The sequence below is a fragment of the Zonotrichia albicollis genome, chromosome 2, assembly GCF_047830755.1.
Source record: "Zonotrichia albicollis isolate bZonAlb1 chromosome 2, bZonAlb1.hap1, whole genome shotgun sequence".
In the NCBI taxonomy this organism is placed as follows: Eukaryota; Metazoa; Chordata; class Aves; order Passeriformes; family Passerellidae; genus Zonotrichia; species Zonotrichia albicollis.
In genome coordinates, this window is record NC_133820.1 from 59,706,771 (window position 1) to 59,728,381 (window position 21,611).

Consider the following 21,611-nt stretch of genomic DNA (forward strand, 5'->3'; position numbering starts at 1 on the left):
CTTTACTGTCACATTTTAAATTTTGGATTTACTGAATTATGTGAAAATTTAACACTTCCATGTGACATTTTAGATCAACTGCTGAGTGTAAAAACAGTTTAAAAACAGATTTTTTATTTCCAGAAAAATCCTGTTTTAAAAGGTTTTTCATGGTGAATATTAGATATGGGAAATGGGGAACACTGTGTATTGCAATAAAATGGATATTATTTGACAAAAAATTCAATCCTTGATTCCTTTTTTACTTTCCCTTCCAATTTAAGGTTAATTGGAGTTCTGAGAAACAAATTACTGAATTTGCTTCTGGTTTAGCTTGAGGTCATTGGGGGATCTGAATGGCATGTTGTCCCTGCAGGAGGGCTCCTGAGGCCTCACCAGGTGGCCTTTATCACATGGGCTGTGACCCAGACAGTTATTTCGAGCCCTTTAAATCCAGTAAGGCTCTGTTAAATGGGATCAGGGTAAGTCAGCAAGCCTAGCTGCAACTTAGGTTTTCTTTATATAATCAAGGCATTTGCTTCTGGTAACCCTTGCTATTTGTGAAGGAGGAAGGCTGGGACAAATGTACTTTAAATGGTCTGCAGGAGTTATTTGTACATTATTGTAGTCTGAAACACTAAGAAATGGCTTGTTTACAGTTGTTTCAATATTCTATCACGAGTTCTTCCAACATCAAATTGTCTGAAGCAGTGTAAAGAAATTACAGGACAATGGCTCTTGTCAGAGAGTTTTTCCATTTCTGTAGGGTAGATAGAATGCGACTGTATATAACTAAACTCTTAAAAGAATATGCATCAGATAACCAAAATAGGCTTAAAGTAAGCACTGCAAGGTGTTTAATGCCATCATTCAAGAGAGTATTGAAAGAGTCATACTTACAGTAGCTTCTCAGTGGTGTATCCTAAACTGGGACATGAAAAGCTGTGCTTTGTCTTATTTTGATTGTCAGATAGCTGAAGAAGGAATCTACTTGTAATGATGCTTTTTGGACTGCAGTAGGTGGGTAGAGAACAAAGAAATTTCCTTCAGGTGGGAAATATCCTGGTATGGCTAATTGTTAATTAAGTACTAATGTTTATTCAATAGCAGTTCTCTTGGTTTTGTCATATTTAATTTTTAAAAAATTATTATCGTTGCTTTGTAGTATTACTATGCTGGAAAAATTAACAGGTACTAAACAGGTGGGAGTGACTAGTGTTGCAGTACACAGCAAGTTACTTGAACCATCATTTACTTTTAAGGCTTAATTAATCTTAGCCAGTTTCATGGGAATACTTCTGAGTTTTGAGATAGTGGCCTGTAGACATTTTCTCAGCTGTCTGGGCTGCTGAGTTTTGCTGTGGAAAGTGAGAACTGTGTGGCTCTGTCTGCATAGCAAACTCTGCTCACATCTGATTAAGATCCAAGCCTGTTTCCAGATGACATCTGGAAGCATTTCGACCTGCTAGTGGAGGGCTGTTCCTGACCTAATTAGCTTGGTGGTATAACCAGCTCTCTGCTGCTTTGTGATTTTGTTCCTTTTGACTTCATCTGGTTTACACTTCTCACTGAATGTTACCGTGTAGGGTACTAAAGGTCAGAACAAAATTAGATTTTACAATCTGCTGCTCTTCCAGTCAGTGTTTCTAAATTTTCATACATGTAATCATTAGGTATTCCAAGTACAAAGAGCTGAATAATTCAGCAGCCGTATGGCTCGCACATGTCAAGATGATACAAAAGGGGAGGATGATCAATCTAAGTCTTCTTTGCTGTGCTGTAGGACAAAGCACTGCTTCCTCCTCTTTCTGTTCTGAGCTTCTCCTAGCTCTGCCTGGGTGCTTCTTTTCAAGAAAGAGGTGGTATTTTAAAGGGTCAATGCCACTGAGAGGTAGACAGTATAGTGTAGTAAGGTATTTATATTTTCATTTCTTTCAGCCATGCTTAGAAAACAAAAGGCTACCACTATTTGTTTATATGCACAAGCAAAGTATTTTTTAGCTGCTGTACCAAACTGGACAAATGAAATTTAAACAAGCTCCAACAAATACATAGTGTGCATCTTTGCTGTAAAGACAAATAATAAAACCAAAGGGAAACAAATGGTGACTCAGTTCAGTTCTGTTTGCTTGAGTAGGAGAAGGAATGATAAATTCTTGGGGTATAATGCAGAAAGGTCATGTGCAAGAAAACCGTGTTTTCAGTGCAGCATAAGTACTTTGTTATTGAAACAAGTCCGTTCTTAAGACAGCAAAAGCAAAACAAATGCTCTTACATGATTTGAAAAGATGTTTTTTCCTTTTTCAAGTGCATGCATAACATTTACACTGTTAGGTGTTAGTCTAGCAGTGGTAGGTTGAAATTGTAAAATTGATAGTGGTGGTAAGGTTTTTATTGTTTTTTTTAAATGTATGAATGCAGTGGAACAGATGTTCAGAGCAGCATGGAATATTCCTTGTTCCCCATCCCACCATCTCTTTCACACGGAGCCATCTGGAAGGGACTAGGAGCAGGATGAGCAGCCATCACGCTAAGAACAAGATTAACGTGTCGGCATCTTTTGTTGAGACTTTAAACTGGTCACTGTTTGTTCAGCAGAAGGAAACAATGGGATGTCTCATGACTCCCTGTGTGCTAAGATCATTTATGTGGCTATGGAAAGAAGGCAGAATAGAAAATGTGATTTATATAGAACAATTAATAAATGTAATGGTAGTCGGGCTGGACTTAGAGCCATACAGGCAGAAACCAACTTTTCCCCCATTCAGCTGTATTGATGTGGCTGGCCAACTTTCACCATTAAGCACAGTGTCAGGGAATAGCATTCTGTAAAAACAGATTCAAATTCACTTATTTGGGAAGAAGCTTCTGTGCGTGTTTTTTCAGTTCATGCTCTTAATGAACTTTATTTTTTTTATCCTGAATTTTTCTTTTTTACAGAAACAAGTATACCCTTTGTGGATGTCTTTCAGTTTACTCAGCTGAAATTTCTTTAGTACCCTTTAGCCTTACATCTTTTGAGATAGAGTGTAAGTGTTCTGGCTTAATGAACAAAATTTTGGTTGGAGAAAGGACAGCTTGTGGTTTAGAAGCGAGGGACTTTAGTCATGTGTGAAGGTGCCCTGGATCATCTGCATTCTGAAACAGAATGAGTGGAAAAGGGTGGGTGGATCTGATGGTGGCAGTGTGATTGGATTCAGTGCAGCGAGCTATTGTATTGTGCACTCTTTGAACTCCTGTTAGATTTCAGGTAAGCAAATCTGTTTCTGAATAGATATTTGAGTAACACTGGGTGTCAAGGAAGACTTAAACGTGTTAGTAAAGGAGAAATTGGATTTCAAAGCTTAACACAAAGGTTCAGTGGTACCACAGTGTATTTCTTGCATAGTTTTGTGCTTCCTTCAAAGAAGGGAATTTTAAGGAATGGAAATTTGAAATCAGATTCAGGAAGGTTATTTGAAAATTGGGTGCTTAAAGTCTGAAACTACTACTGCAGTGCCCGTAAGCGGTTCTAAAGGGAGAAGATAATCAGAAGAAAGTGACACAATCCAAGATATCAGGTTTCAGATCTCCATTTTCAGGGTAAAGATAATCATGAGAAAATAAGAGAGTGTAAAACTAGTTAAGGGATATGCATAGATGTTCTGGGGAAAGCTTATTCTGTGAAGAAATGGGGTGATGGAATTAAGTAAATATTAGTGTTTAAAAAAAATACTTCAGCATGACATATATACCATGTATATGCTTTTCCTGTATTTTTATGAAAGTGATAAGACACGTTTAAAAAGTATAAAGATGTAAGTAACAGGAGTTTAAAAATCTAATGCAATTTACTGGCAAAGAGTTTTGCGTATTGGACAGTGGAAAAAATGCTGTGAGTATAAATGACAAAGTCTATTAATTTGAACAGTGAGAACTTGGTACAGGAGAGACATTCTTTTTTCCTGTATAGGTATGTTGCAGTTGGGTTTGAAAAGTTGCCTACTTGGAAATTGAGATAAACCAGTGTTAACCTTTAGCTAAGTGGCTTCATTAGCAGAGAGTGAGAAATACCTTTATTTCTTCCTTGAATAATGATGAAGCCATTTAATTGGTTGAGATATGTGTGATCCCTTATTTTTGAGCAGGAGATGAAACTTCATCATAATCTGTCTGTACTTCCTGATGATAAGCTTTTTATTTTCTTAGAAACTGCTGTGAAAAGTACTGTGAATGGGAAAAATTATTCTTGGGATTGTGGCTTTGAAATATTACAGTTCTATTGAGAGGAAAAAGTTAATGCAATAACTTTGAAGTGGTCCCTCAGTCTTCTTTTCTTCACTGGGGGACTCTTACTTGGCAGTAAACTGTAGACACAAGTATTTAAGCATAAGTTGATGAGAATTTTGACACTATCAAAGAATGGCAGGTGCCCAGAGATCATCTTGAGCTACAGTGGGCAGGTAATGCAGACATGGGGCTGTAGAACAAAGGGAAGAAGACCCCAAAGTACTCATCCTGAAAGCTGTAGAGAAAATAAGTCAATTTCTGACATCATAGTTGTTGGTACTATTTTAAAGCCTTTTATATTACAGCCTATAGTGTCAAGGAAAGAACAGCTACTTAATTTTAGGGTGAATCATCCTCAGGGCCTCTTTTCCTGCATTTGTGAATGTTATCTTTTCTATGCATGTTTATAGTCAATCTGAAATATTGAGAACAGAATGTAAAGTACCATAAATGTTCACTACTGTGAAGATTTGTTCACTTTTTTCTCTCCCAACTTTTTAATTAATGGAAATTCCTGAATTAATACATTCACCTTTTAGCGGTTCTGCAAACTTTTGTGTTCCAGGCCCACTCTGTTAATAGAGGTAGCTATTGTTGTGCTTCTTACAAGTCTTTTGGAGATATGAAGGGATGACTAGGAAAATGTACATCCATACAATTTTAGATTGCAGATAAGCAAAACTAATTACCATCCCTTCTCCTGCTGTCCTTTCTCTTGTCATTACTTAATGCCTTGATTTCCTTCATAATATCACTGGACCATAAAATCTGCCCTGAAGATCTCAGCACAGATAAAAACTCTGCCAAATAAAGAAAACAAAACAAAACAACCGTCCAAGTTGGTGAACCTTCAGAAACAGCTCATTGCAACAGACATTGAAGAGCTCTATTAAGGAAACAAAATAGCTTTAGGAATTCCTGTGCCCTTTTCATCATTGCTAGTACTTAAGATTGGTATGATGCGAGAGGAAGATGAGACATGGTGGTCTGATACTGAGAGGAAATACCTGCTTTCATTCCAGCCTTGACTCTCATCCCTTTCACTCAGACCTGGCAATTGGGGAAGATCTGTGGAAACAATGGTGATAGAATTGGCTATATATTAACTTTTAGTGAGGAGGACATTTTCTAGGCATTTCACTTTATTTTTGAAAGATGTGGATTGTTGTGGATAAGAAATGCTCTTGATTTTTAATTATCCTTAGGAAATAGAATTCTGTTAGATATTGTGCGTATATAGTTATATCAGAAGTCTGCCCTTGCATCTCCAAACTCCTATCAAAATCAAGAGAGTTGCATTGAAAATTATGTGAAATGTGAAAAAGTATGTATATTAACTAAAAAATACAATGTCCCATAGATTGGGTTAGCTGTAATAAAAGTAAAGTACTTGGTGCTTCAAGCATGATTGTGGTTTAGTAAAACAATATTTTGTTTGACACTAATTACATAGTAATGTGGCTGAGAGAGGAATTGCATACTTGATAGAATTCGAATAGCTAGAAGAGACTATTAAAATTAGTCTTGTTTGGACGCCTTTTGATAAAGGTATTAGAGAGCACTGTGAGATGATGACTGGTGGCTAAATATTCTGTATTGTTTTGCAGTATGCAAAGTGTGGATTCACATTCTTGTTAGAATGAAGCCAGTTTAAAAAAAAAGGAAAAAAAAGTACAACATTTTTAACTGTACAGAAGAATGACATTAGATGAATCTTGAATTCAATAATTTCCAGAATATATGCTAGTTATGGTTTGTTTTTAACTTGTCATTACTCTTCAGGTAGTAAATGACATTCAGAGATGACAAGTAGGAAAGGTTCACAAACATCAGGTTCTCGGTCACTAAGGGAAAAACCAGAAAGGAGCATGCATTTAAGGCATATTTATTCCTTTCCTTCCTTTAGGATAGGAGGAATAGCAGTGTTTATTCTCCATGTAGCCATTTTCTTTCATCTCATGAAGGATGAAGAGCCTTTGCAGGACATGGAGATCTGTGATAATGGCACTTCCATGGGGGGGAAAAATATGGGCATGGGAGAGCATCTCGAAAGCTGGTGCTTGGGGTCTTTCACCTTTGCTTTCTCTTCTATTCCACTTTAGCACATACATGAATCTTGAAGGTGGGTGATGGCAGGCAATGTAGAATTACAAACTTGAACAGGAAAATGGGCAGTATTACCAAATTGGGTGTTGTTTAGAGATGGAAATTGTGTGTTGAATTGACCGTTAGGACATCAGATATGGGAAAACTTAACTGTCTGTAAAGGTTTTAGATGTTGAAATGCCCTAGACATGGAGACTGTGATTAGGAGGTGGTGTAACTTTATTGTGTGGCTTGATGTGAACAATCCAACAGTGTTTCTCTGGTTTTGATGAGGTGAAATGCAGTTGTAGATTCAGACACTGAAATTCAGGTGAGTGCCTATCAGAGCTTACACATGAGGTGTTTGAGTACACTGTGTCATTCTTGTATCTGTCAGGAGATGCAGGGATTTGGTTGCTCTCTGGGCTTCTGCTGAGCTCATATATATGTAGTCATACAAATTTAGGTGCTTAATTCTGAATGGAATTCCATCTGGTACATTACTCATGGCAAGCTGTGTATTCAGTCTGTCTCATTTTTCTTCTCCATAGAAAGAGAATGATGGTATGTATAGAGAGCTGGGAGATTGATCAATGGAAAGCTCCAAAGCTCTCTGAAAAGAATAGGCTATATTCAGGGAGAATTTAGAATTGATGTATAGTAAGCTCTTTTTCATGTAAAATGTTCAGTTTTGTCATGTTTTACTAGAGGATATAAGAAGAAATCTCTGAAGAGTTTAAGAAAGGGATTGAACAGTGTCTTTGAGAAAATGTAATAAGTAAACATTCACAAGTAGGGAGGCTGTTTAATGAATTGGAATTTGTTTTGTGGCCTTAGTGAATATGTAAAGAAATTAAAGAACTGTGGAATTCAGGTACATCATTCTTAGCACTCATGTAAATTGCAGTGCCTTTTGGGGAATGTGAAAGGACAAAAGGCAAGTTTGGGGAACAGCTGGTACTTCGAGTTTTTGCCAGTAGCTCAAATATTTGAAAAATTCATCTTGTCTCTTGTAATAGCTGTGCTCTGCTGTTGTTTGGAAAGATTGCACATGGTGTTTGTCATCTTTCAAGTTTGTTACTGTACATCTGCTCTCTACATGATTTTTTAAGAATCTGGCTTGCCAAAGCAGTGTCAGACTTCTTGCAAGCAATTTAGCAGCTGCTGTCCAGGGGAAGGCAGTCTGAGGTGACCTGGAGTGGTACTTCCGTGGCTGCGGGGGAATCATGCAAAGAAAAGCAAAAATGCTTTGATTAAGTCTTTCCATAGCACGCTTGCCTCTACAGCAATGGATACTGGGATAAGTGCTTTTTAATTTTAAGACAAAGGGCAAGTTTTTATGGGAGGGGAGGTGAGAATACGGAGGAAGCATGCAAAATCTGAATTTTAAAGGGTTGATCTAAGCTAATTGAAGCTTTTGATGTCCTGTCCTTTCAGAATGGGTGTGGAAATCGAGTTGCTGATGCCTGCAGGGTTTGGAGAGCGGTGTCCGTTTGTACTGCAGTCAGAGTTCAGTCCAGCCAGATGTCGAATCTGATCCGTGTCCAGTGAGGCACGCATGGGTTTAGTGAGATGTTAAGTGACATCTCACCCTCTTAGTTTTCCTCTCTCCCCTTTTGACTCCTCTGGTTTTTCTGGTCTGACACTAATGTGTCATACATTTCCACTTCAGCCAGTTGTACATATGCAATAGAGCATCTTTCTAGAGTCTTCCTCTCTTCTGCTTGATGCAGCTGGTGGCTTAAAGGCAGCTGTCAGGTGTACGTGGCCTTACAGTGGAGGTGAACCCCTTTATCCAAATTAGAAGTCTTTGGTTTCTTTGTGTACTTACCTGGGGTAAAATGAGTAAAAAAAATTACCAGTTTAGTATTGGGGCCAATCTACTCCACTGACATAATTTTTGAAAATATTAATTTATTTGCATTAGATTTTTCAGTTATTTGTGGATGAAAGGTGTTCTGTTTTTTGCTGGGGTAGAGTTATTTTTTTTCACAGGGGCTAGTAGGGGGCTGTGTTTCAGATTTGTGCTCAACCCAGGGTTCATAGATTAGAGGTGCTATTGCTGAGCAGGGCTTACACAGAGCCACAGCCTATTTTGCTTATTGTACTTTGACATTGTCAAGGAGAATACTGGGGTGCTTGGGAGATTTGGGACGAGACACAGCTGGGACAGGCAACCCAAAATGACCATGGAAGTATTCCAGACCATGTGACATCATGCTCAGGGTATAAAGTGAGGAGAAGAAGGGGGAATGTCTGGAGTGATGGTGCAGTGCTTTGACTTCCCACATCACCATTATGTGTGATGGAGCCCTTCTGGAGATGGCTGAACACCTGCCTGCCTGTGGGAAGCAGTGAATTAATTCCTTGGTGTGCTTTTCTTGCGTAGGCAGCTTTTGCTTTCCCTATTAAACTGTTTTTATCTCAACCTATGAGTTTTCTGTCTTTTACTCTCTTGATTCTCTCCCTAATCCAGCTGGTGGGGGACAGAGAGCAACTCTCTGGGAGGCTTGCCTCTTGGCTAGGGTTTAAACCCTGGCAGAAGGGAAGTTATTAAACCTCTCTACTGCAAAATTAAATGTGGTTTCTAAATGCCAGTGTATTTAATATAGTGACATCACAGTGTATTTCTTGTCTAGAAAGAACCTGGGACTGAGTGTGACTCAAAACAGGTGGAAGATGAATGTGGAAGGCAATGGAACTGCCTTTGCAAATTCTTGGTTTCTGCTCCTGGTAACACATTCCCTTCAGCCTGGTTGTGTCTTGTGAAGGAAGACCCTGTAATTCAGAGGCCTGTTTTGTCTTGATTCCTCGTCTAACTTCTTGCTACATAGATTTTGAAATGAATTTAGCCTCACTTCTCGTGCATTTTCTTTAAAAAGGATTAAGTTCATCTGAGTTGTGTGTGGTGAAGAAAAAGGTGGTTGTGCTTTAGTAGTAGTGACACAAGCTTTTTACTTAGTAATGGGTTAATATCTAAATGGGTCTGTAGTGTTTAGGTAAAGGGTTTAAATTAGAAGAAATTTATTGCAGTTGCAGAGTTCTTTTTTTTTGCCTCTGATTAAGAGCAGGTAGTGGATTGCTTAATTTGTTGCATATATTTACTCATTGGTGTTCAGTTTATCTTTTGAAATTAAACTTCAAACTGAAATGAGATTGCTACATAATAATTTAAATCATGCATTCAAATATGAAAGTTGTTTATTTTCCCCTACCCTCAGCCCTGGTGTGTGCTTTAGCCTGCTCTTTAGAGAAATGGGAGTTCTTGTGTTGGTCTGTCACTCCCCTTGTAGCTCTTGAACACACTGGACCATTTCAGCAGTAAGTGACAAGAAAACAAAAAGCTCAAACTGCAGTTGCATGTTTTCTTCAAATTAGCTTTTACAGGCAAAAAGGAACATTATGTGGAGAAGAGACTTAAATAAGAGCTCCTGGTGGAAGGCATTCTGATTGTACTCAGTGTGGTAGGTGTTTCAAGAGGTAGAGACGATTAGCTGGGCAGTGCTCAGCCAGCTTCCAGCGGGGCCAGAGTGCTGTGTGGGCTCGTGAGGGAGGTGGGTGAGCTGCAAAAGGCAAGGGCAGGGGGCAGCTCTGAGAGTGCTGGACAGAAAGCCATGGGAAAACCAGGCCTCATCATATAATTAATTTAGCACTAATTTGTGCTCCTTTTGATTTATTTCTTACAAATTATGTTTATATGAAATGCATTTTCACTCTAGCATTTACATTAGAGTGGAAGAATTCCTCATAATTATTCCTATTTTGTAGCTCCAGTGCTCTAGCCTGTTTGCAGAGTGTTGGTGCTAGATGTTGCTCTTCAGTAATAGTGAATTTCCAGTTTTGACTTATTTTTGATCAAGTTCAGAAAAATGTCTGCAATGGGTATGAAGTAGTATTTTGAAATATATATGTTTGTAGAGGGATACAAAAACATATAACAGAAACAGGAAGGGTTTTTTATCAAATACAGGAATTGTTCCTCTGTTACCTCTGATGTGCTGTGTAAAATTTAGCAAACTCAGCTAACCTTAAATTCTGCCATATTCAAATTGTCTCATTAAGAAAGGCGTACAATATAATTCAAGACTGCTGCTTAGGAGTCATGAGTTTGTTCCTTCCTGACTTGTTATGAAATAGTCTTACAGTTAAATAGTTTCTTTTTGTTCATTAAGGCTTTTAAGCTTTTAGAAATGTTCTCGAGAATAAAATATTTTAAATTTTCAGGCGGAAGTAATTACAAAAATTACTGTGCAACACTTGAAAGGCAAAAGGATTTTTTAATTTACTAATGTGATTTTAATTAGAGAAATTGAAAGGCTATTTTAATTGCTTTAGTACAGTAAAAAAGAAATTTTCAGCTAAGTCTTTCCCAAATGAACTATGTCCTTGGTAATAATGTAACTTCTTGTTCCAGAAAATTTCTGTGCCACATGGTTTTAAACAGAATATTATTCATGAGTTGTGCATGGGCATTGAATTAACTATAGTTTTAAAGAAAACTGCTTTAGATGTTTTTGTTTTATATCGCTTCCCTCTTGGGTGAATTCTGTCTCACTTGGGCATCCTTGCTCTCAAAGCTGCTCTCTGCGGGACAGTGTTTTCTATGCCGTTGTGCCCTTTTGTGATGCTTTCAGATCTCTTTTTGTGTTTGTTTTCCCCATCTGTTGTGGTTTAGGAATGGTACTCCACACTTTAGTTCTCCCCCTGAGACTTTCCAAACCACACTCACCCACTTGCTCCCCTTTTCCCCCTCTTCTGCCCCTCAGCTCCCAGGGTGGCCAGAGAGGAGAACTGGATGCACAAAAGGCAAAGATCACAGCTTGAGATAAGAACAATTTACTGGAAACAGCAATGAGATAGGAAAACAAACTAGCAGCAACAATATTAATAAGCATATAAAAAGAGAGAATGACTCACGTGCAAAAATGCTCAAAAAATGCAGAGCCTGACTTGACAGAAGCCAGGTTGTTCCTGACTGTAGAGGAATGCACTGCTTCTTGGAAATGAGAGAGGAATCCCTTTTCCCTGCTCTGGCAATGTCGTGAGATGGTATCAAATAACACAATGTGCTGGACCCTTCCCTTGGTCTGGGCTGGAACCAAGACGCCATCCTCTTTTATTTCATTTCTCCAAGAAAACCAGTTCTGACAGCCTTTGTTTTCTCAGAGAAATGTCTTCCTGCGTCTGGCATGTTCCCAGAAGCTGTCCAGTGAATGCCCTTATCCCATTCAGAATGCCATATAGCTCCCCCTGTGGAAAACCATCTTCTTCCTCGTGCAGGCTAATTCTGAGAGGCACTTGCCCTTATGTGCCAGATGAATTTATCATTTTTGCTGGAACCTGTCGGGGCTGGGGTAGGTTGGTGTCTGACATCACTGGGGGCTGTGGTGCTTGCTCGGTCTGTTGGTGGCCAGCTTGCCAAGACAGGATGCCAGCCTGCTCCAGACAGTGACCTTTCCTGCCACTCCTATGGGGACTGCCAGTTTTTTCTAAATGCAAATGTGCACTCAAGTCCTGTGATTCTGGAACTGCAGCACAAGTCTGTGCATACAGTAAATCTTACACCAAATCTGAGGCAAAAAGCCTACATTGCCTGTATTGCCTTTACTCTCTGCTGCTCTGCACGCTCCTGTCATATTCTGGCAAGGAGTGGACAGCTCCGGTGCCCTGGTAGGAATTGTACAGTATCTTGCAGTGGGAAGGCTGAAGCAAGGCTTGTAAAGAAGAAAGGTAAAATACTTTTTGGAGAGAAAAAAAGCCTGAATGTGTGCTACACTGATTCAGAGCTCTTAATTTCATTTTTGTAAATGTCATATGTATTTGTTTGTAAATTCCAGATTGTGAGCCATGCCTTTGGTGAAAAGGAACATTGAACCACGGCATCTCTGCCGAGGAGCTCTGCCAGAGGGAATTACAAGTGAACTGGAATGTGTAACAAATAGCACCCTTGCTGCTATCATACGCCAGCTAAGCAGCTTAAGTAAGTATCTGTAACTTCCTGCAAGTGTTTGATTCATGATGAAAAGCTTTGAGATGGATTGTTTTGAATTGCATAAGTATGGTATGGGACAGTACCATTTATGTATTGTAATAATATGCTATAATAATAATTATATTCTCTTCTATATTTTGAAGTGTATTAAAAACCCCAACCCTCCCTCCACCCCCAAACCCCACTCCAGAAAACAAATTAACAAAAAACCAAACAAGCAGGAAAAAAAAAACCACTACCAAGAAAAACCCCAACCAAAAGACCGGAGCATAGAGGACGAGAAAATTTTCTAAGGTGAGAGAAACAAGACCAGCACTTGAGTTCTACAGGATTGAGACAGCAAACTCTTCTGCCTCTTGGCATCAAATGACACATTTGACTGAAATTTTAGTTTTTCGTAGTGTGCTAGTATTTCTTAAGCCTTCTCTTTTATATATATGTGTGCTCAATTCATATGAATGAAATTAGGCACATTGAAAGGATGCCATTTGCTGAGCAGGCTGCTGTTGAGGCAGGCCAACATCAGCTCTGTACTGAGTAGCCTACACACCACACCTGTCAGGTGACACCGCCACTAGCAATTCTAGGAGCATGACTGGAGTGTTTGCAAGATGAACAATATTTTTGATGAAAGGGATAAGAGATGTTTTTCAGACAGTCTTTAACAATCAGCAGCTGTTGTTTGTGCTGATAACGCTGCTCCTAGAAAAGAAATTACTGCTTCATCAGTTGCTTCTCTTTGTAAATGGACGTGGTTTTCAAACTGAGAGTCTGTATGGAGCTCAGACTATGGGGCCCACTGGTGTTCAGTTCATGATGATAGGAAAAAGCCTTTGCTTAGAGAAAGAGGACAAGAGACACAGCATTTCCTCTTTGCAGTAGTCAGGGATTTAGGGATTTTTCTGAGCTGGAGGTCCATCTGAATCATCCTATGTAATGAGCATTTGTAAAACTATCATCTGTGGTATTGCTTAGATCTGTTGAAATAGGGATTGCACCTTCTTCTTCACCAATGACTTTTGGCACAATGTCTCACAATGAAAGTTGACCTGTTTCTTTTTTTTGATGCCTTCTCATTCTAGTGTGATGAAAGATAATGAAAGGTGCTTTCATCTTGTGCATTTCCATCATGATTTGTGATTTTAAGTCTTTATCCTCTTCTCCTGGTGATATCTTTTCCAGGTTGAAGTGTCCTGATCTATAAGTGATCCTTTTGAACAGAAACCATTTTGTATTTCTGATCACTGTTATTTTTGCTTTGGAGATGTAAGTTAGGGTATGTTGTGGTTTTTTTAAGGTGGAGTGTTGAGGACTTCAGACCATATTCAAAACAGACTTCTGTTTTATTATTGCCCTAGGAATTTGTAGAATTTTGATTGTTGCTAAGTGTTGAATTATTATTTTCAGATAAGCTTCAGATCCTCTGATCTTTCTTGAACAGCTGCTGACGATTTAGTGTCTAATGTTATTTAGAGTTACTTTGAGTTTTCATTGTCATTGAGTTTCATCTTCTGTTTTCTCAGACAGTTGCTTAGTAGTGCCATCCTTAAGTTTCAGAAAGGTGAGACTAGGTAATATTCTAATTGTACTGAAGGAGACCTCATTTTGAATGATAAGACCTCATTTTGGTGCTGTGCTATGATTGTCCAAGTGTGGATAATGCACTTTTTACTTGTCTGACTTGCTCGGAATGTGTACAGCTTTCATTTATCCAGATTTGGTCTTGGGGCTAATCTGTTATACAATGTATTTAGATCCTCTTATGATTGTTGCTGAGGAACTGACTACTTATATTCATATCCGGCAGTTTTCCCTTAGCGAATTTCATCTGAAGTCTTTGTAGACAGCCCCTAAAGTTCTGGTAGTGTCAAGTTAAAGATCTGTGCAAATAAATGATGTGTCCTTAGTCTTAACAGATGAATATGTGGTATTTAACAAGGGAAATGTACCACCATTCTCGTGCACAGTCTGAAATATGTCACGTTTGCAGAGCGTTTTTCTGCAGACAGCATTTGCTTTGCCTGTCTTTTGAGCCAACTGGGAGCAAGGAAATGATCACAGAAAAATGCTGTGCTGGAGCTGAAGTAGTATGTCCTGCTGACTGCATCAGGGCTGGTTGGTGTTCTCACAGCTTGAGGCATAGAGCAAGCAAGTTCAGGTCTATCTTGCAGTCACACTGGTTTTTTAATGTTGCACTGTGAGTTCAGTGTGGATTTTGAAAACTGGCAGGTCTGTGCTGTTGCATACAAACTTGGCGTGCTTCTGCCTCTGCTCTTTTTGGGAGACATGAACGAGTTCCTATCCAAAGGGAATGTGCTCTCAGGAGAGCCTTTTCTCTATTATGTTTTCAGATTAGGGTTCATTTCCAGCCAGCTGGCTCAGAGCACAGGCAGAGTGAGCAGCATTCTCTGTGAAACTGTGCACTTTTATGTAAGGCAGGATCTTGTCTGGGGGATTCACCTCCACTTGGGAAGAGAGAATCTTCTGGAGGGGAAGGACAGGGAGCTATTGCAGCCTGTACCTCTGAGTAGCATGGAGGAAGTGTAATCTTTGGAGACTTGGAAGACATTTTTTTCATGCAGAGAACAGCATTCACCAACTTGCCTCCTAGTGTTTTCTTGGGTAGATTGGCCACTGACTCAGTTTGACTAATTTTCATGCAGGCCTGAGCACACTACATCTCTCTGTAGTACTGCTGAACCAGGCTGGGTTGGAAAGGTTGCTTTTTTTGCCATTAAGTATCATGCTGGAGGTATTGTGAAAAAGGAGATGGGAATCAAGACTTAGTCAGTAACAGCCTACCACTTTTGCACCTTTAAAAAAAGAGGAGGGTAAAGTATGATTCTAATGTTTCTAGTTAATGCAGTTTCAAATGGGTGGGTAGAATCACTGTCTTCTGTAGTTGGAATGAACGTCACTAGGAAAGACTGCATAATTTCTTAGAGGGATTTTTAAATTAACGTATAAGTTGGCCACATGTGGGGCCAACATGGGGCCAACTTATACATTAATTTAAATTGTTTTTAAATTACTGTCTTACAGTGCCAGAGTCAGGTCTCAAATTGAAAGACACGTGCTTTTTTCCAGTTTGTTTCTGTTTTATTGAAGATCTAATTTAAACAATGGCAATGTAGAAAACACATGAAATATTATTTTATTTCTAGAACTTACTGCATCATGTTAATCACAACAGCATGTCCAATACTGCTTTGCAATGTCACTGTTTTCACAGACAGGAGATTGACAATCTGTCTTTCACATGTTCTGGGCTAGCAAGTGTTGAAAAAAAATTAAGTATTAAAAGAAGTATGCTCCCACTTTGCCTTCTGAAAGATAACTGCCAATATCCATCTCCTTGACTTCTCTAGGGGTAATATGTTTAATCCTAGGATGTGGCAGTCCTCTCTCAGCAGGTTGATTTCAATATATTAACATAAACTAACATGTTAAAATTGATTGAGCTCTGAATACTGGTGGCTGAAGAATGTAATAATTGCTTTATTTAACTGAAGAGTTGAAAAGCTTATTTTTTCCATAGCTGGGAATAACATCTTCATTTGGAGCAACTAAATCAAGTGGGGATTATAAGTAAATTTCAACTAGATGCTGGGAACACTTAGAGAACACTTTTAGTGTGCAGGCAGTTGAGCACTGGCATGGGTGGCCCGGAGGAGTTGTGGAGCCTCCATCTTTGCAAGTGTTCAAAACCCAGCTGGTCAGAGTCCTGTCTCATTGTGCTCGGAGCTGGGAGTTGGAGCAGATGATTGTGAACTTCAGCTGTTCTGTGGTTGTGTGTGACTTCTGTTTTGGAGGGAGAGGAGATTAGGAGCAGGTAGATAGCATATCTTTCTTATCCACCTTCCACATATATATATTAAGCAGAGCTTGCATACACTGACATGTCTTAACATTTTGGGTTAGTTGTTGGCTGATCTTATACACAGTAATGAAAACTGTTACTGGTAAAGTCCTTCATTCAGTGGCAATCACTTTTTTTTCTTGTGATTCACAGTGTTTTCAGATAATGTTTTGGTCTACTTGTTTCCTCTCCCCTCCCAGGTAAGTGACCAAGAAGAGGCCAGATGGTCCTGTTGACTTCCTGTGTGGCTGTTTTTTTATACTGAGTTATCATCTCCAGATGTTCACAGAATGGGATCTTAACTGAAATTTTCTTTTCTAAAAAGATACTAAAATACTAAATACTAAAAGATTCTAAAAAGATAAAAAATACTAAAAAGTATTTTTACTTTTCTTTGTGAAGTCTTAAGGTTGGTTATTGGACCAACTTAAAATGTCAATAATGGCTGCTTTGGAAGTCCCTGTCATTTAGGTGGTTAATTCATATTCCATATTCTTTCAACTAATTAGATAGTTTTACTTTGCCCCCTTCCATTTCTGCTCTTCAGACTGTTCTTGATGCTGGTCATATCAAGATGAACTTAGTTCAGAAGTAGGGTTTTAAAGTTTGTTTTTGTTTGAAAAGCATGGTTAAGTGCAGGAGGCAGGACTTTTCTTTCTTCAAGGATTTCTTGAGGAGGTTGGGCTGCAGAAATTGCAGAGGGAGACATCTTAAATGAAATATCAGCATCTGGGTAGGCAGACCATCAGTTCAGTGGGTGGGAGCAATGAGTTTGGGTGGAATCTGAAATTTTTAGGGGAAGTTCTGGGGCAGGCCAGCTATTAAACTGGGGATCCGGAACCACTGATCTGGAGTGGATGAGAGTTGTGGAGTGGGGCACAAAGAGAGTCAAACTGTGGATGACTATGCCAAGTCCTGTGGGAGGACTGGGAGAGGAATGGCCATGCACAATGATCTGTGCATCAGGGAGGGATTTGCTTTATCATGTGGCACCTTCTGTCCACTGTAGCACTTTCAGGGAAGGGCCTGAGGCTGCAAAGCTGTACTAGGCACTGGTGATGCCACACTTTGAGTATGGTGTCCAGTTCTGGGCCCCTCAGTTCAGGAAGGACATTGAGGTGCTGGAGTGGATTCAGGGAAGAACAACAAAGATGGTTAAGGGTCTGGAGCACAAGTCTGAGGAGCAGCTGAGGGAGCTGGGGGTGTTTTGCCTGGAGAAGAAGAGCCTGGGGGGACCTTATTGCTCTCCACAAGTGCCTGAAAGGAGGGTGTAGGCAGGTGGGGGTTGCCCTCCTCTCCCAGGTGACAGGATGAGAGGATAAAGTCTTAAGCTGCTTCAGGAGAGGTTTAGGTTGGACATGAGGAGGAATTTCTTCACAGAAAGTGTGATTAGAAATTGGAATGGACTGCCCAGGAGATTATGGAGTCACCATCCCTTGGAGGTGTTAAAGGAAAGACTGGATGTTGCACTTGGTGTCATGGTCTAGTTGATGTGATAGTGTTTGAACATTGGTTGGACTCAGTGATCTCAGAGGTCTTTTCCAACCAAATTGATTCTGTGATTCAGTGATCTGCACTGCATTGTCCACTGTCACAGTGACTGAGAACATAGAGCAGGTGAAAGGGAAGCTGAAAAGGTTGTGCATCAACTCCAGTGTGGCCGTGGGTAAACGCGGTCAGTGGCCTCTGACCCACTCTCAAATGACTCCAGGGACAGCAGTGTTTGCAGTTGGCATTTGTAGAGGTAAGTGGGCTGCTGTTTTTATCTGTTTAATGCTGTTTTTATTTTGATGTTGGCCTGTGCTACTAGGAATTGCAGGATTTTAATTTCAAGATTTACTTCAGAAGCTTTTATTGACTGCAGTAACTTCAGGCCTTTTCATCACAGAGACAGGTTTTAATGCTCAGTTGTCTGTCAGTTGGCACTAGCTCTGCTACATAAGGATTAGAATTTGTAAGTGTCCCGGTGTTTTAAAGAAGATTGCTAACCAGGATGTCCAGAAGAATAGACTTCAGGCAGAATTTATGGTATATTTTGACTTTTTTGTGCAAATCTGTTACCCTGAATTTTGCTGAATGACAAATTGCTCTGCTTTAATCCTACAGCTACTGTGTTTTATACTTCATGATCTTGAAGCCATTTGTCTTGTGTTTTGTAAGTCACTAGCAAAGGGATCTCCTTGTCTATTTTCTTACATAGGCAAGCATGCTGAAGACATATTTGGTGAATTGTTTAATGAGGCCAACAGCTTCTACATCAGAGCAAATTCCCTCCAAGACAGAATTGATCGCCTTGCTGTCAAAGTCACCCAGCTGGATTCAACAGTGGAAGAGGGTAGGTAATTGCCTGAAAGCATTGAGCCAGAAGTGATGTTGACAAGAGCACAGTATTTAATTGCACAATAACCTCTGTCTTTTCAAAGTAATCCTGTAACGATATTTCATCTTGTTGTCTCAGTAAGGCAAGCTGGGAATAATCACTTTAGCAGAGGAAGTGAAAGTATTCTTGAGTCAAGAAGCCCCTGTAGTAATGGAGCCATTAAGCTGCCTTTTTCATGAGGAAAACTTTGAGTTTGTGAGTGTAATAAATCATAAATTAATAAATATAGACTTTACTGGGGGTAAGTCAGAAAACGTTTGGACTGGGTGTCCCTATCAATTTCAGAGTAGAATAATCACAAACTGCATTAGTACCTTAGTCTGTTCTGTGATCATCAAAGATCTTATAATACTCTGTATTTAAACAAGGCACTGTGTTTGGATCAACCAGGTGAACATCTTTAGGGGGTTCTACGCACTCGAAACTGTATTTCCTTTAAAAACATTTCCCACTTATGAGCTTGGTCATTCACTTCATAAATATACACGGTAAAAACAAAGGATTTAAGTAGCATCATTACATTGTTTGAAAGCACTTATTTGGTAGATAAAGCATTTCTCTGTCTAGCTTTAAAGGCTATTAACGTGCATCTTGGCCTCCATGCTACATGTCTGGGCCAGCTCATGCCTGTACTTCCTGTTTAGATGATTCCTGACATTTACTAAAATGTAAAAAGCATTTTATATCAGTACAGTAGTGTAATATTGACTCAGTAGTAGTTAATGCTACTTGTGATATGTTTAAGTGCTATTTATGTGGCTTATATATTTCACGTGCCATTCAGATTTTTGTAGCCTACATATTTATAGTGCCAATTATTAGTGCCAATATTAAATTTTAATGTTGATATTTAATAGTTTAATGGTGTAATATTTAACTTTCCTTTTTTAGGTGGTTACTGTCTGGAAATTATTATGCGTTGTTGTTTTATGGTTTTGGAACATGTGAACTGTTAGGGCATCTACAGCTTCTCTGGGCAACTGTGATAGTCTGTCTCCAAAGAGACCTGGTTAAGTGAAAGGTGTCCTTGTCCATGGTAGGGGGATTGGAATGAGATAATCTGTAAGATCCTCCCCAAACCAAACCACTCTGATTTTTAGGTACAAGCGCCTGTATTTTGCTGTCTTAGGAGTCAAGAGCTATGTGGGAACATAAACTAACCTCCAATGGGATCACTATTCAGCTTAGTTTTTGAGGCATATTGTGTTGGTACTATGAGCAAACTAGATTATATTAATATACTGTACTTTTGGAAATAGCAGTTCTCATCTTGGTTTTGCTGGTTTTGTTTTTTTCCCCCCTTTTTTTTAATGCCTCATTAATGTCTCTTTAGTGCTATGCAGTAGCACCCAGCTAGTTTTCAGAGTTTGCAGGATAATTAAAAGCAATCTTTTGGAAGGGGAAACTATAGTGTATGGACTGAGAATTTAATCAGTGTTTATTTTAAATTGACAGCAGTTGTTACTCTTGCATTGCTAATCATGTTTCATATTAATAAGCTGTATATACAAACTGCTGTCACCTGAGTGTCAGTAGTAAATTTTATTAGCTGCTTCACTGCAGGAGTTGAAGTCTTTATAATAATTCATTGTACTGTCAGAAATAGTATGTTTTGGATAGCTTTGGCATTTAAGCAAAATGTCAATTGCAAGGTTGTTTAAAAAAGCCCTTCAGATTTGATTGCATCAGTGATTTCTTATATTCTTAGATATGACTAATACAGTGTATATAAAAATATTTTATATATAAAAAACTACAGTTGAAAGAACATTTAAAAATAATTGTGGTAAAGTTTTAAAAATAGATATAAATAACTTATTCTGAAAATCTCCAGAAAAATGGTGGGGCTTTTTTGATTCTTTGAATGTCTCCCATCAAACAAGAATGAAACAATTCAGATATATACATCTAAAAAATCTGTCTGAAATACCTTTTGCTTACAGGCAGATTTAAATAGAAAGTACTTTTAGAAATTACATTTTGATTCAGATGATATGAATGGGAGAACAGTATTAGACATGAAATATTCTTTTTTTAATTCTTTGCTATTTGCAAATGCTATACATTTGCACTGTATACATTTTTAATTTTTTGTTATTGTAGAAGTTCCAGAAGAAACTAAGTAATTCTTGGAGTGAGAAGCAGGACCTCAGCACAGATAACAAAAATAGTTGGGCAGAGAAGTCTGAGTGGGATTGGTGTCCTGAGTGGGATTGGTGTCCATCATGACAGACAATAACAGTGTAAAATTTCATCCCTTTGTCTTTTTTCAGGTCATCACTGCATTTTTGGCCATTACTGTTAATTTGCCTTGTGAATTTTCTCACAGTTTGTCCTTGAGACTCAATAAATTGGATGAATGGGCAAGAAGTATTAGATGAAATATCAAAGGGAATAAAAGGAGACTAAGCCAGTGTATTTTGTTTGCACAAGTCCTGCAGCTTACCCTCTTATAAAACACTTGGATTGAATCCAGAAGTGGTCAGTGTCATTGTAGACAACCTAGTGAAGACTTCAGCATCCTCTTCAACTTCATTCTAAAACCTGTATTTCAGGGTGCTTAGGGGTGGAAGATGATATCAAGAGCTTACTGTCACTTTTAAATTGTGATTGGCCTTTAACTGGATCTTCTTTAACAATGATTGCTGCATTTCATGAAAACTTGTATTAAGAGTGAAAGAAAGCCTTGACAAAAGTGACAGGAACAATTAAAGCCAACTTCAACCTTTCATTTGAAAACAAAGAATGAAAAGCCTGGTGTCATTTTCCTCAGAGCTGCGTGTGTGAAAAGATAAAATGAAAGTACGAGAGTGCAAGTATTTCTCTCTGGAGAGACGTAAGCAAAACATAAGAGCAAGGAGTGTTTGGTTATATGGGAAGACATAGGAGTTGAAAGAGAGTAAAATAAGAGGAACTCTGTCTCTCACAGGAGGTTGTTGCAGCTGTAATTTAATTATACTTAGAATGGGCTGGAATATGTGTATAGATAGCATGTACAATTATAAAACACTCTGTGTCAGAGGAATACCATACCTTGTTTCAGTCTT

At 38.8% G+C, this 21,611-nt stretch overlaps 1 protein-coding gene across 3 annotated transcripts in view; it reads left to right on the plus strand.

The window, feature by feature from the left end:
- WASF3 (WASP family member 3) overlaps window positions 1-21,611 on the plus strand; it is a 65,504-nt gene that overhangs the window by 30,081 nt on the left and 13,812 nt on the right. For 2 of the 3 annotated variants that reach the window (XM_005482504.4, XM_005482505.4), the window contains exons 3-4: window positions 12,171-12,313; window positions 18,385-18,519. In XM_005482504.4, coding sequence (XP_005482561.2) covers window positions 12,181-12,313; window positions 18,385-18,519 — 268 coding nt within the window. In that variant the 5' untranslated portion in view covers window positions 12,171-12,180. Of the gene's footprint in view, window positions 1-11,903; window positions 12,064-12,170; window positions 12,314-18,384; window positions 18,520-21,611 lie in introns of those variants that run through there. The other variant, XM_074535266.1, reaches the window with a different exon arrangement.